The sequence below is a fragment of the Suricata suricatta genome, chromosome 10 (genome assembly GCF_006229205.1).
Source record: "Suricata suricatta isolate VVHF042 chromosome 10, meerkat_22Aug2017_6uvM2_HiC, whole genome shotgun sequence".
Classification (NCBI taxonomy): Eukaryota; Metazoa; Chordata; class Mammalia; order Carnivora; family Herpestidae; genus Suricata; species Suricata suricatta.
Genome location: NC_043709.1, coordinates 38,788,423 through 38,804,127, shown reverse-complemented (window position 1 = coordinate 38,804,127; position 15,705 = coordinate 38,788,423). Strand labels below are relative to the sequence as shown.

At 35.6% G+C, this 15,705-nt stretch overlaps 1 protein-coding gene across 1 annotated transcript in view; it reads left to right on the top strand.

Moving 5' to 3' along the window:
* NAV3 (neuron navigator 3) overlaps window positions 1-15,705 on the top strand; it is an 821,156-nt gene that overhangs the window by 786,621 nt on the left and 18,830 nt on the right. The window contains exons 30-33 of the mRNA XM_029954939.1: window positions 1,080-1,177; window positions 3,690-3,785; window positions 4,057-4,225; window positions 5,424-5,659. Of these exons, the coding sequence (XP_029810799.1) occupies window positions 1,080-1,177; window positions 3,690-3,785; window positions 4,057-4,225; window positions 5,424-5,659 (599 nt within the window). The remainder of the gene's footprint in view (window positions 1-1,079; window positions 1,178-3,689; window positions 3,786-4,056; window positions 4,226-5,423; window positions 5,660-15,705) is intronic.

Sequence of the window (15,705 nt, the reverse complement as noted above, 5' to 3'; positions counted from 1 at the left end):
AGGCTCTGTGCTGACAGCTCAGAGTCTGGAGCCTGCTTCAGATTCTGTGTCTCCCTCTCTCTCTGATCCTCCCCTGCTCACGCTGTCTCTCTGTGTCTCTCAAAAATAAATTTTAAAAAAAGCTATTTGATTAAATTATTGTTTCTCTGATAGTACATTCACAGCCCTTCTCTCCAAAAACCTAGCCACAGTAATTGACTCCCCTTGTCACCAGGCACATGTTCTTAAGCACGTAACTGAGTTCCTTCTGTCCACAGAGCACTATCTTCACATTAAACATGGCTCTATAATAACATATATGAGGAATAGTTGACATTAATAATTATCCAAATTGGACATTAATCTTATATGGTGTATTTTGAAAATTAATTTTCAATTACCACTAAAGGCTGGTGCTTGAAGGTTAGCTAGCTTTATCATGCTTCTGTAAGTCTCAGATGATTACTAGAAACACTATTTTCATTCTAAAACTATAAGCATAAAGGGTACAGGAGAGTGATAATTAATATACTTCTGTAGGGAAGTATAATGCTATGGTTGAAATTCAATAACAGTACCTAATAATTATAGATATAAGGTAAGCAGTAATATAGCTGGATATATGCCAAATGCTTGACAATAATTTCAGTTGACACCCAATCTCAGCACCTTAGCTTTCATAAATTACATTGGTACTGAGCTTGGATATTTTAGGTTGGATAGAAAAATCAAATCACTTTTCAGTGCGTCAGAGTTACAATGGTAACTGAATATTACCCAGGTATTACTCAGATGTGTGTGAAATAAGAAAAGAAACCCCTTATTTCCTCATCTGAAGGCAATGGCCCAGCACGTGGGTGAAAATCTTTGGAAGCAGAAATAAATTCTTAGGCTGAACCTTTGGTCCAACCGTAGTAATTCATCTTCTTGAAAGCTAAGATTTGTCAAACCAGTTAGGTTAGAATGGGAAGCAAAAAGGCCCAATATTCCCACTGAAAGTTATAAAAACTGTGAGGGAGAAAACAATGATAGCAAACAATTCCAAGCTAATATGACTCTGTGTGTGTGTGTGTGTGTGTATTTCTTTGAAAATTTGGTAGATATTTTGCTCGATGATGCTGGTGATACAACTGGACACAAAGATGGCCGCAGCGTGAAAATTATAGTCTCCATAAGCAAGGGCTACGGCCGGGCAAAGGTATGTTTTTAATATGAAATTCTAAATATTACTGAAGGATGAGCATGACCATGTATCAAATGTATTTTATACTTGAATATTTGTCCCTGGTAAATATACTGTCAGCATTTTGTGTCTTGGCATTTGCTTATGTCATTAAAGCGTGAAAGTTAGGGACTCAAAAGAAATGACATCATCATATAGGTAGAAATATGTCTCAGTATCGCATGTTCATTCACTGAAGACAATAATGATTGTCAACCACTCTCATTTCTATAACCTCAAAAAAGAATCATTGCTTTCTTTGACATAAACATCTTGTCTAACATTCTTTCGGTGTCACCAGTAAAATACAGGGGATATTTATGATGTGTAGTAACATTACCAGAGTTGTCAATATAGTCTTTGTACAAAGAAGTGACTATATGATACATGAATGTTCTAGACACTGGAAAGATACATTTATTGAACTTAGTATGACAAATTACATTGATGCTACCTGTGTGTATCATTTATAAGCAAAGTCTTAGAAGATAAGGCAAATATTTTAATTTTCTGGAATCAATTATTGCTGTAGATTGGCAATGTCATTGTGACTCAAGTCTTTCTTGAAAACTAAAACTATTATTTCAAACTGAGTTTGTAGTTGTGTGGCCAAGAATACAAATTTGTAAGTATCTGAATTTTTTCCCATCCAAGAAATAAAACGTCCTTTGGAATTTTAAAATAGTTGAAGTATTGAAGTTTGAAAAGTAAGATAGCACTTGTGAATTTTTACATTGCAAATATTCCAAGAATTTCAATGCCATAAACTTTCTGCTTGAGCTGTAGATTTTTGCTTGATTTTCCCAAGTGGATCTTCATGTGAAAGATTCTAATAGTCTCAGTGAAGCTTAAGCTATCTCTAATTTAAAACCGGCTACTTACAAAGCATTGTATGAACACTTGTTTTCACTGGGTTAAAATACTACTAGAAAACAAGTGTTCTATCTTATAATAATTCTAAAAGATAATGTTTTTGAACATAGAAAGGAGTCATTTTAGTCTTCTCAAGCTGCCATAACAAAATACCATACACTGGATGTCTTGCACATCAAAAATTTATTTTCTCACCATTGCGAAGTCCAAGATCAGAGGGCTGGCTGATTTAGTTTCTAGGGAGGACACTTTTGTTGCATTGCAGATAGCCATTTCTCACTATGTCTTCACATGTCTTTTCCTCAGAGTGTGTACTTGGGGAGAGACAGAGAGGGTGTCTCCCTCTCTTCCCCTACTTATGAGGTCACTAATGCCATCATGAGAGCCCCATTCTACTTACTTAACCTGACTACTTCCTAAAGGCTCCATTTCCAAATATCATCACCCTGAGGATTGTGGTTTTAACGTATGGATTTGGGGGAGACACAAACATTCAGTTCATATGAATAGTAAAAAAAAAATCACATTGCTTTGCTGTGAATTTCTTAGCCTTTTGGGGAAAAGGTATTACTTCTGACTAGGATTATATCTAAGTAATGGTAATCATCATTTACCCTTATAGAGGTAAATGTTATGAAGAAATCAAGGCTTCTTGATGAGATGGCTAAGTGACTTTCCTAAAGTCACATTTTTTAAGTGAGGTTGTAGATACTGTGTGTTGTAGAATCCTTATCTTCTAATATCTAATTCAGTTGTTATTCTGCCACCTCTTGAGGCTAATGCAATTGGTAACTAGAACCAAGATTGTAACATAGCAACTAGTTAATTATATCTACTGTAGTCATGATCACTATTTTATGTAACTATTTCCAGTCATCATAATAGAGACTACACTTAGACTATAAATCTTGAATTGTTTATTTGTCCAATATATGTAAAAAGTTCTCAAAATCCCATCCTACAAAAAAGATAATAAATTTGGGACCATTCTTTGCTTGATAAAATAAGTCCTGTAAGATTCCCTAACATGTTCTTTTCATGAATTTTCTGATAAATTCAAAATGGAAACTTTTATAAAATGTGAATGCCATGCTACTGTGAATAACTTATTTTTAAAAGGTGGATTCTATTTTAGATATAATCTAAATTAATAAATGAAAAAAAAAACCTGAATTTTAGATATAACAAAGGTCAGATCACAAAATTAATAAAATGAAGTTGTAGGGCTTATATGAAATAGTTCTTTTGCATTTCTATCACCATTTCCCGTCTACCAAGCTTCTTCTCTTCAAGAATGCACCCTCTGCATTAAAGCAAAAGACTATTTTCCCTATTACCAAATAGGTCATGAATCAGTTTTCCATACCATACCACTTCATCTAATCTCTTTCTTTTTTGTTTTTGTTACTCCTGATGTTACTTTATTTATTTGGTTAGTTAGTTTGTTGGGGTATGTTTTATTTTATATAATATACCATGCACGTCTGTTACAATAAAACCTATAGGTTTAATAAACATTTTCATCTTAATTATTAGTACATTAATATATTTAGTAGGAAATGTAGTAATAAGACATATAATGGGGTTTTATTGTGTTTTATTTGTTCTTTTTTAGGATCAGAAATCTCAGGCCTATTTGATAGGATCCATTGGTGTTAGTGGAAAAACCAAGTGGGATGTCTTAGATGGAGTAATTAGACGTCTCTTTAAGGTAAATTGTGCAAAATTTCCTGATACTAATTGTCACATATGTCTTATTTCACATGCTTTCCTTAGCTTTTATAATGTAGACTTTGCTTTTCCTACCTCCATTTCAAATAGTAAGGAAAGCTTTCTCTCTTTGTGCTGTGTGTTATTAATAATTCTTTTATTGCCCATTCCAAAAATCTCGACAGCTAGCTTCATGTCCCCATGGGTTTTGTATTTGTTGTAGATGAGTTGAATTTCTGTTTTGACTTCCTTTTTTCTGTGTATCATTTTAGGAATATGTGTTCCGAATTGATACATCCACTAGCCTTGGTCTGAGCTCTGACTGCATTGCTAGCTACTGTATAGGAGATCTAATTAGATCCCATAGCCTAGAAGTGCCTGAACTGCTGCCTTGTGGATACCTTGTTGGAGATAATAACATCATTACTGTGAACCTGAAAGGTAAAAAGAAAAATTAAAAAGAAAAGCACAATTGTATCTTTTTAACCAACATTTTTTCTTTTTCCTTCTTTCCTTGATTCTTTCTTCTTTTTCCTTTTTTCTTCCTTTCTTTCTTCCTCTTTGTTAGCAGTTTCACTTCAAATTTTCATTGCTCGAACGCTATGTTAACCACGTTGATGGTTTTAGTATGAAACGAGACATACTTATTTTTAAAATAATAAAATCTTACTAAAAACACCAAAATTAAAGTAAATGAAATTCTTTGAGTTCTGGCATGTGAAATTTTGAAGATTCTCTAAGACTCAAAAAAAAGGAATGTGATTTAGGAAATTTCAGGTTTCTAGGTTTCCTCCAGTACCATGTTTCACTTAGGGAGGATTCAAAGAATTCATTGCATATCCCAAAGTAATATATTCATCACTGTATCTTTGATATTAAAATATGTGTGTGTGCCCAATAAATACCCACTGGGGATAGAGGATAGATGTTAAGAATTGGGGATAAGAAATTCTGTTTGCTTTGGATGATGTGATTAATTATAGGCAAATGAAATATCTAAAGTATACTTGTCTCCATAATTCCTTGCTCATATATGTTAAAGAGCCAGAGCACATCTACATAAATTGGATTAATAGAAGAATTTGCCAATATTTGACTTTGTGATTAAGGTGCTTGGGTTAGTAAAAGGAGATACTGTTGCTCTCCTTCTTAATTCCTTGCCAAATATCACAATTTGAATGCTTCAAAAGCTGGAGTGGTTGTACAGCTAGGATTTGTAATGAGAGATAGGAGAAAATGAAGAGAAGGAAAAAGGAATAAAAAGGGAAGAATGTACACATATATTTTAATATTTACATTTTTTCTTATCAAGACTATCATCGTCAAAGGCAAGGAAAATATTATAATAGGAATTATAGTAATTCTTTCATTTCTCTCTGGACACATACTTGAGAAACATGAAATAGACAATAGAGCTAAGCCTGAATCAAAGGAAAGAGCTTACTTTCTTTTGGATGATCACTCTGCTTGATTACTGATTTTGTTTGTTTGTTGGCTTAAAATGGCAGCATGTGGTTGTGAGATAGAAACATCAAGGAAAGAATTTTACAAGGCCTGCGTCCCTATGACTAATAACTCTGTTGTCAGACAGCTTGTGTAGAAAAGTAAGGCATCGTATTCCCTTTGTTTCTTCCTTCAGGGGTAGAAGAAAACAGTTTGGACAGTTTTGTTTTCGATACACTGATTCCTAAACCAATTACCCAAAGGTACTTTAACTTGTTGATGGAGCATCACAGAATTATACTCTCGGGACCCAGTGGTACTGGAAAGACCTATTTAGCAAACAAACTTGCTGAATATGTAATAACCAAATCTGGAAGAAAAAAAACAGAGGATGCAATTGCCATTTTTAATGTGGACCATAAGTCAAGTAAGGTAAGTCACAAACTCCTAAGAGAACTGTCGTTATTTATTTTAAGTGCCTTAAGTAATTAAACTGTGATATAGTGTGAAACCCATTACCCAATTTGAAACTGGAAACATAGCTATCTCTTTGACTAAAACTGTAATCTAGTGGATGACTAAACCCTGTTTTATGAGTCTGAGCAATACTGCTATTGAGTAGCATTGACTTACCAGTTAACATCAGAAACACTGGGAACATATACAAGAAAATGACAGTCTCTATTGTCCGATTTCTCATAGACATCCATTTAAGAGGTGTTGGAGTAGAAAGAGATCCATGTAGAGGTCTGTAGAAGTGAGATGGAAGAATAAAACTTCCTGGAAGAATTAGAGCTTTATAAAAAGTTAACTTGACCTGGATCTTAATAAATAGGTGGGAATTAAGTGGGATGTTATAGGAATGGGGATATGGGTATCATTAGAATAGTCTAAGCAGAAATTCTGGGAGCAGCAATTTGCTTACATTATATTTCTATTAGTATTTCTACTTAGGAACCTTAGGAAATTAAATCATATTTCTTGTTGCCATCAACTAAGTTCTAACGTACCATAATAATCAGCTTGAACACTCTTAGCTATTAAATAGGCATGAGAAAGCTATAAAACCTAGCCAGCACTCTCATATATTATGAATAGAATAAATAATCCTAAAAGGAAAATAGTTAATGTCTAACATATCCCTAACACTAGAATATTTTTTTGCCTTTAATAATTAATTACTTTCTCAATCAGTTCAACCTAAGCTTCTCTTAGGAAACTGCATCTGTTATAAGCAATAACTTGATGGAATCCACATGATACTGGGTCATGTTATTTTTCTAAAGATGACCTGCTTTGATGATCTAAACTGCCCCAGTCTCTCAGAAACTTCAGGCCTACAAATTTTCAAAAACAAACACAACTCACAAAAGCCATTGGACTCTTGAAATAAATCAGACATATAGCTTAGTAAACATAACATTTTTAATGGTATGAACAGCTGTCTACCAACAAACTGGACAAACTAAGAGAAATGGAAAAGTTTTTAGAAACATACAACTTGCTACAACTGAATGAGAAAGAAATGGAAAATCGAAATAGACCAATTACCAGTAAAGAGATTGAATCAATAATCAAAAATCTCCCATAGAGGAAAAGCTCAAGACCAGATTAATTCACATGTGAATTTTGTCAATCATTTAAAGAACAATGAATACCAACTCAAACTGTTCTGAAAATGTGAAGATGAGAGAACATTCCAAAACTCATTTTACGAGGCTAGAAGTATCCTGATACCAAAACTAGAAAATGACACCAATAGAAAAGAAAACTCTAGACGGTATCCCTGATGAATATAAATGTCAAAATTCTCAATAAAAATACTAGCAGGTCAGGGCACCCGGGTGGCTCAGCCAGTTGAGCATCCAGCTCTTGATTTCAGTTGGGTCATGATCTCACAGTTCATGAGTTTGAGCCTCATGTCCGGCTCTGCGCTGTCAGTGCAGAGCCTGCTTGGACTTATCGGTCTCTCCCTCTCTCCCTGCCTCTCCCCTTCTCTCTTTCTCTCCCAAAATAATAAATAAACTTTAAAAAAAATGCTAGCAAATCAAATTCAGCAGCACCTTAAAAGGATCATTCACCATGATCCAGTAGGATTTACAGCTAGGATACAAAGATAGTTCAGCATATGCAAATGAATCAGTGTGGTATGTCACATTAATAGAATGAAAGAGAACAGATCACATGATCATGTCAATAGATGCAATGAAAGCATATGACAAAGTACAACATCTATTCATGATAAAAATACTTAACAAATTAAGCATCAAAGACATCATAACATAATAAAGGCTATATATGACAAGCCCATCGCTAACTTAATATTCAGTGGTAAAAAGTTGAAAGTTTTCCCTTTAAGATTGGGAACAATACAAAGATGCCTACTCTCATCACTTCTATTCAACATAAGACTAGAAGTCCTAACTGGAACAATTAGGCAAAAAAAAGAAAAAGGGGAAGAATAAAAGGTATCAGAATTGGAAAGGAAGAAGTAAAATTGTCTCTATGTGCAGATAACATTTTATATACAGAATATCCTAAAAGACACCAAAAAACTGTTAGACGTAATCAGTGAATTTAGTAGTTGCAGGATATAAAATTAACATACAGAAACCAGTTGTGGGGGTGCCTGAGTGGCTCAGTCAGTCAAGCTTCTGACTTCAGCTCAGGTCATGATCTTACAGTTTGTGATTTTGAGCCCTGCATCGGGCTCTATGCTGACAGCTCAGAGCCTGGAGCCTGCTTCAGATTCTGTGTCTCCCTCTCCTCTGGCCCTCCCTTGCCTGTGTTCTGTCTCTCTTTATCTCAAAAATAAATAAACATTTAAAAATTTTTTGAAAAAAAAAAAAGAAACCAGTTGTGTTGCTATACACTAAAAATGGATTTTCTGTAAAAGAAATAAAGAGGTTGGTCTCCTTTATATTAGCATCAAAAACATAAAAATACTCAGAAATAAATTTAAGGAGCTAAAAGATCTCTTCTTTGAGAACTACTATGCATTGATGAAAGAAATTGAAGAAGACACGGAATAAATGGATAAGTATCTCATATTCATGGATTAGAAAAATTAATATTATGAAAGTGTCAATAGTAGCAAAAGCCATTTGTAGAGTCAATGCAATCCCTATCAAGATTCCAATACATTTTTATAGAAATTAAAAAAGCATTCGTAAAATGTATATGGAACCACAAAAGACTCTGAAGAGCCAGAGAAGTCCTGAGAAAGAACAACAAAGCAGGAGATACCACACTTCCTTATGTCATCTCTACCATAAAGCTATAGTCATCAAAACAGTATGGAACTGACATGTAGAATTGAAAGACACAATGAAACAGAATCCAAAGCCCAGAAATAAGCTCAATCACATACCATCAACTAATATTGGAAAAGGGACCCAAGAATATTCAGTAGAGAAAAGACAGTTTTTTCTGTAAATGGTACTGGATAAATTAGATATTCACATGCAAAAGAATAAAACTGGACACATATTTATATTACTCACAAAATTAACTTGCAGTGCATTAAAGATTTAAAAATAAGACCTGAAACCATGAAACTCCTGGAAAGAAAAACATAGAAAATTCCTTGACATGGATCATGGTAATGACTTTTTGGATAAGACATCTAAAGTACAAGCAACAAAATAAAAAATAAACAAGTGGGAAAACATCAAGCCCAAACTGTCTGTACATCAAAAGAAACAAAGTGAAAAGGCAACGTACAGAATGGGAGAAAATGTTTACAAACCATGGATATCTGAAAAGGGGTTAACATCCAAAATATACGAAAAGCTCCTACAACTCAATAGCAAGAAAACATTTGACCCAACGATAAAAGAGGACAAGAAGCATGAATAGATATTCTCCATACAAGATACACAGAAGACCAACAGGTTCATGAAAAGATGTCCAATATCACTAATCATTAGGGAAATGAAAATTAAAACCACAATATGTTGTCACCTGATGCCTGTTAGAATGGCCATCATCAAAAAGACAGTACTAGTGTGGATGTAGAGAAAAGGGGACCCTTGTATACTCTTAGTGGGATTGTTAATTGGTATAATCACTGTGGAAAATAGTACAGAGGATCTTCAACAAAATTAAAAACAGTACTGCCAAGTGATCCAGCAACTCCGCTTCTGGGAGTATATGCAAAGGAAATGAAAACACTAAGTCAGAAAGGTATCTGCACCTTCCCATGTCCGTAGCAGGGTTATTTACAATAGCCACGACACGGAAACAACTCTTGTCCATGGGAGGGTGGATAGATTTAAAAAATGGAATACATGATGGAATATATAGTGGAATTAGAATAATAATGCAATATTATTCATCCATAAAAAATGAGGAAATACTACCATTTGCTACAACATGGATGGGCCTTGAAAGTCATTATGTTAAGTCATTAAAATAAGTCAGAGAAAGACAAATACTCTATGCTCTCACTTATATGTGGAATCTTAAAAACAATTACCTGAGGCAGAGGATGGAGAGATGGAAATTATGGGAAAATGGCTAAAAGGTACAAACTTACAGGAAAAATGAGTGCTAGTGATGTAATCTGCAACATGATGACCATGACTAACCCTGCTGTATGATATATAGGGGAGTTGTTAAGGGGGTAAATTCTAGAAGTGTCTGGATGGCTCAGTCCGTTGAGTGTCTGACTTCAGCTCTGGTCATGATTTTATGGTTTGTGGGTTCGAGCCCCACTTCGGGCTCTGTGCTGACAGCTAGCCTGGAGCCTGTTTTTGGATTCTGTGTCTCCCTCTCTCTCTGAACTTCCCCTGCTCACTTTGTCTCTCTCTCTCTCAAAACTAAATAAAACATTAAAAAAATAAGGAAGTAAATCCTAAGAGTCTTATTACAAGAAAATTTTGTCTTTTTTCTTCTTTTCTTTTTATTGGATCTACCTGAGAATATGGATGTTAGCTGAACCTATTGTAATTATTTCACAAATGATTTGTGTAAATCAAAATATCATGCTATTCATCTTAAGCTTATACAGTGATGTTAATTATTCTCAATAAAAAATATTCCTAACAAAGTAGTTTTTTAAGTCCCTATCACTGACCACCTGTGGGATCTAGGACAGACTGCTGACTCTCCCTTGCCATGGTTTTCCCAACTGTAATATGGTCATGGCAAAAGCTAAGTCTGTGTATCTGTGTGTGGGAGAAAGAGGGGGGAGAGAAGGAAGGGAGGGGTGAGAGAAAGGGGGGGCAGAGGAGAGAGAGGGGTGAAGGAAAGAAGGATTGAGAGAGTGAGGGAGGGACAAAAGGAAGAAGATAGAGAGAAATAACAGTACAGGTAGCAAACCCAATCCGTAGAAGGGTTGCCTGCAGTTGTTATATAATTAAAGTAATTAGCTTTCAATAAGTATTTCCTTCACAAGTACAAACCCATACAGACATTACCCTCCACACACACACACACAGACCTTTGTTCAAAATTGTCTTATAGGTAGTTTTCAACGAGAACAGTGATGTACATAAAACATGCTGAGATCCCTTAAATAAATGATGTAGCACATGAATTCTGAATATTTCCTTGGAACTCAGCACCATTCAAATTGGGGTGGAACCACCTATTCTCATTTCAACTAAATAAAAACGTAATCCGAGGCAGAATATTTGACCCTTCTCTCAGCAGCAGGAGGAAGAGCACAGTTGTTTGTTTGCTCCAGGCTACATGTTTAATGCCTCCTGTGAGTTCTGGGTCTCCTCAGAACTTTATTGAAAAAGCATTTTATCACCAGTCTTTCTTTTCAGCAAAAATGATGAAAGGATTATGTCCCTTAGCCATCCTCAGTGTGTTCATTGAACTTCCCCCAATGTTGTGACAGAACTCTTTAGAAGTTGCTTTCTTTATGAAAAAAACAAACAAATAAACAAGTAGTTGGTAAAAGGAGAACGGAGTTATTACAAGTCCTTTTGATAAATTTGGGGTTCACTTAAAGTCAAGTTTTGAATCAAGTAGAGTGATTTGGGCTTCAGTAGGTTGTAGTTTAACATGTTATAATACAGTCATCTTACACTAATAAAATATGTACTTCTGAAATTACTTACACTTAATTTGCACTTATAAAATTTGCCTCACCCCAAACCCACTGTTATATACAGGTACTTTTTTTTAGGTTTTCTAATTCTTTTGTTATTTTATTTTATTATTTTTTAATAATAGTTTATTGTCAAATTGGTTTCCATATAACACCCAGTGCTTCTTCCCACATGTGCCGCCCTCCATGACCATCACCCCCTTCCCCCCTCGGTTCATTTTCAGTATTCAATAGTCTCTCATGATTTGTATCCCTCTCTCTCCCCAACTTTCTTTCCCCCTTCCCCTCCCTATGGTCCTCTATCCTGGTTCTTTTTAGTCAGTTAAAAAATGTTGAGAGTTTAGAGATGGTCTTAATAATATTATATGAATCTTAAAAAAATAATTTGTACCAAATATTACCAACACTCTTCTTCTTGTACTGAATAAAATCACTAGTGTCATTAATGAGTCAGTTTAATGTTTCTTACTACAAAATAATGAAAAAAAAGCATTACCAAGAGCATTAGAACAGAATTAATGATGCTAGGAAACAGTAATAGGAAAAACTCATGGACAAGTCAGGTGGCATTCGGCACTAAGAAAGCACAAAATACAACTAACAGATGTTTATTGTTTCTTTCTGTTTGAAAGATATGAATGAGCCATCGGTAACACTGGATACAATTGTTGCTAGAGAATTTAGCCAATTCTTGCCAAGTTGCCAGAGAACCCACAGTGGTTTTTGTTTGTTTGTTTTGCTTTGCTTTTTGTGAGGTGGGGGTACTGAGTGAGAAGGCCATAAAGGACAAGGGATGACGAGTTGAGACTGTCTGAGGGACAGCTGCTAGCAGTGTAGATTTATTAAAGTCATGTGTGAATGAGGCATGAAATAATACATCCCGTCTCTGAAAAATGAAGCCGTGGAATGGCCAATGTGCATTATGCTTCACCGTAGATAGCAAGGAAGAGACAAAGCCAAAAAGCACTTGCAGATTCAGAAAAATCGAACAATAAAACCATCAAATGGAAAAAATCTTTTCATGTGTTCGGTACCTCTGCATCTTATGTTCTGTCCTCTTCCCATTGTCCAAGCCCTCCCTCAAGCTGCCAGCTGGAATATTTTGATAGAGAGTGGTACACATAAACAATTACACTTTGTGACATTTGATATGGCAGGCCCAGAAGGCTAGAAATGGGCTTAGTGAATAATATGTGGCCAGCTGAAAACACTTGGAATGTTAGGTAGGAAAAGATCATAAAACTGGACTTGGCAGATTCATTTTTGATGTGTCTGTGGTTTGAAGCAGAGAAAGCAATGATCAACAGTTTTTATATAACTGCCCAGTTCTGTGTACATTTTCAAAGTATGGGATTCATCTCATTATCAATGTCCATCTGGTAGATATACCTGTTCTCCTTGGCTTAATTAGATCTTGGACATGAAACTTTCAATGCTGGTGTATCAATACTTCAATCTAACATTTAAACCCAATTAAGCTACAGAAGAGATCATAAAGTGACTTCAAAGGGGTCTGAGAAAAACTTTTTTTAAATGTTTTATTTATTTTTGAGAGAGATAAAGAGAGAGCAGGGGAGGGTCTAAGGAGAGGAAAACACAGAATCAGAAGAAGGCTCCAGGGTCTGAGGTCTTGGCACAGAGCCTGACATGGGGCTCAAACCCACAAACCATGAGATCATGACCTGAGCGAAGTCGAACACTTAACCGACTAAGCCATCCAGGTGCCCCGAAACACTCTTAAGTTATATGATAAAATTATTTGTGTATGTGTATTTCCACTTGCAACTGGTCTATAGCTTTCATTAGATTCCCAAAGAGGTCTACTACCCTCTCAAGATGAGAGAATTATAAAAGAATCTAATGGTCCTACTTTTCCAAAATCACTCAGTGATGTCTTAATTACTAAGTTCAATGCCCTTGGCATCTTTTTTCTGTCTCTCTGCTTTTTGCTGATGTATAGCAAATTTCTATAGGTAATCTTCCTTTTCTAGAAATCACTCTAATTTTCATGATTATCATTCTCTCCTTATTTTCTTCTTACCCTCTAGTAAGCTCTTTAAAACTCTCATTCATTGACTTTTTTCTTTCATCTACCAGTAAGTGAAAATATACCCCAACATTCTATTCTCCCCCACTTCTGTTTTCCCCTTGGATGACTCTCCTGGTTTCAACTTGTATTGACTCCAAATGGATACCGTTAGCCAGGCCAACTCCCAAATTTTAGGCCTCTCTTCTCTTAGCTTACATATGTTTCTATTAGCATACTACATACACATATTTAGAAAACCCAGTTTCAGGGGCACCAGGGTGGCTCCGTCGGTTAAATGCCTGACTTCAGCTCAGGTTATGATCTTACAGTTCATGAGTTTTAGCCCCACTTTGGGCTCTGTGCTGACAGCTCAGAGCCTAGAGACTGCTTCAGATTCTGCCCCTCTCCCACTCATGCTTTCTCTCTCTCTCTCTCTCTCTCTCTCTCTCTCTCTCTCTCTCTCTCTCTGTCTCTCTCTCTGTCTCTCTCTGTCTCTGTCTCAATAAATAAATAAAACATTAAAAAAATGAAAACCCAGTTTCAGCCCTGAAAATTATCAAATCCGTTTCTTCCATCCATCTCCACTACCACCACACTCCCACCCAAATTAACACTATCACTTGGATGATTTCAGTGTCTTCTAACTGCTTGATTTAGAAGTTTCTACAAAATTTTCCTTTTCTCTTTCTGTATTTATCTCTTTACCTCATGGAAAACAGAATATTTGTTCATTATTGAAGTCTGTCTGTATTAAAATCCTGCAATCTTTTTTCCATTGCTTTCCATTCTAGATCAAAAATCTTCCCACACTTCTGCTATTCCTCTTGCATCCCGTAGTGTCTCTGGGCTTCAACAATTTTGTTATTCTTTTGACTGGTTTCTCTTCCTCCTTTACAATAAACTTACCATAGTTTGAAATAATGATTCTGGCTACATTGCTGCGATCCCCAGACAGAACATTTCAATGTTTCTTTGTTGCTGACAGGAAAAGTCCCGTGATCTTTCAAATCATTCAGGGTTGCAAACTCTTCTTTCCAATCTACTTGCCATTATTTATATACACAAAGCATATCCTGCCTGGATAGTACATCTGTACGTGTGCACATATGTGTGTGTGTGTGTGTGTGTGTGTGTTTCTGCCTTTGCTTATTCTTCTCCCTCTAGTTGGAAAGCTCTTCTTCCATTTTTAAGCATCAAAACATCACCTAAAATTAAAAATGAAAGGTTAATAGCAGATAATACTACTACCAGGAACTCTTTTGTAGCAGTACACGTTTACATGCTCTGAACAAAATCTTATGTGTATGCTTTTTAAATATATTTTTACTGTGAATTAGTTCTGTTTTGTTTTGTTTTTATACACACAATGTGCAACCCTCTATTCTAGGCAATAAGCTTCTTGAATGTTTTTCCCATTTCTAATTAATCATCATCTCCTTCATATTTGTTTCCTTTCGTAAGTAAACTGCCCTTTCCCTACTGAAAAGAACATGTCAGCGGTTCACATTTGTTTATTTCTGCATGGATTCAAAGATTTTCTATTTTCTTTTTCGTTGCAACCAGCACTACCATGTGCCATTTCTCTTGCAACAACAGAACACTTATTTCCCCAAACACATCACACACTCATACCTTCCAGCTTTTATTCTTAATTATTTGTACTTTAATAGTTTGTCCCCACGTACCTGATGTCTCCTGAACAAGCCTGGATTAGGTGACTCCCTTAAATTTCCTTGCAGTGTTTTGTGCATTTTGTTAACCACACTGTTTTTTTTATTTACTTGTAGACCTTTCTGTTTACCAACTCTAAATTCCTGGAATGCAGAAATTATCTCTGAATTCTTAGTGCCAGAGTACCTGGAACATAATATATGCTTGCTAAAGGCTTTTGAAAGGATAAATTAACTGACTACTTAACATTTGGAATTCTACTCATTATTCAAAATTCATGTCAAATTCTGCCTCGCTCTGGAGTCCACCAGGATACCTCAGTTGGAATTAATCCTTTTTCCTTCTACAGGTCACATCCCTCCTTTAATCTTGCTCATGGGATGTTTTACATTTTATAGATTTGTTAGTTATGGCTTTTCCTGCCACCCTCCCAAGTTCCAGCATTACCTCTTCTGAAAAGCTTTCCTTGATACCCACCACTTAGGCAAAAATCTCCTCCCCTGACCTCTCATAGCTCCTAATACACTAGGACCTTGTATTCAAATGATTTATGTGACAATCTTAAAGCCTACAAGGGAAGACTTTTTATTTTTTTTATTTTTATTTTTTTCCATAATATTTTATTGTCAAATTGTTTTCCATACAACACCCAGTGCTCTTCCCCTTAAGTGCCCTCCACCATCACCACCACCTCTTTTCCCCCCTCCCCCTTCCCCC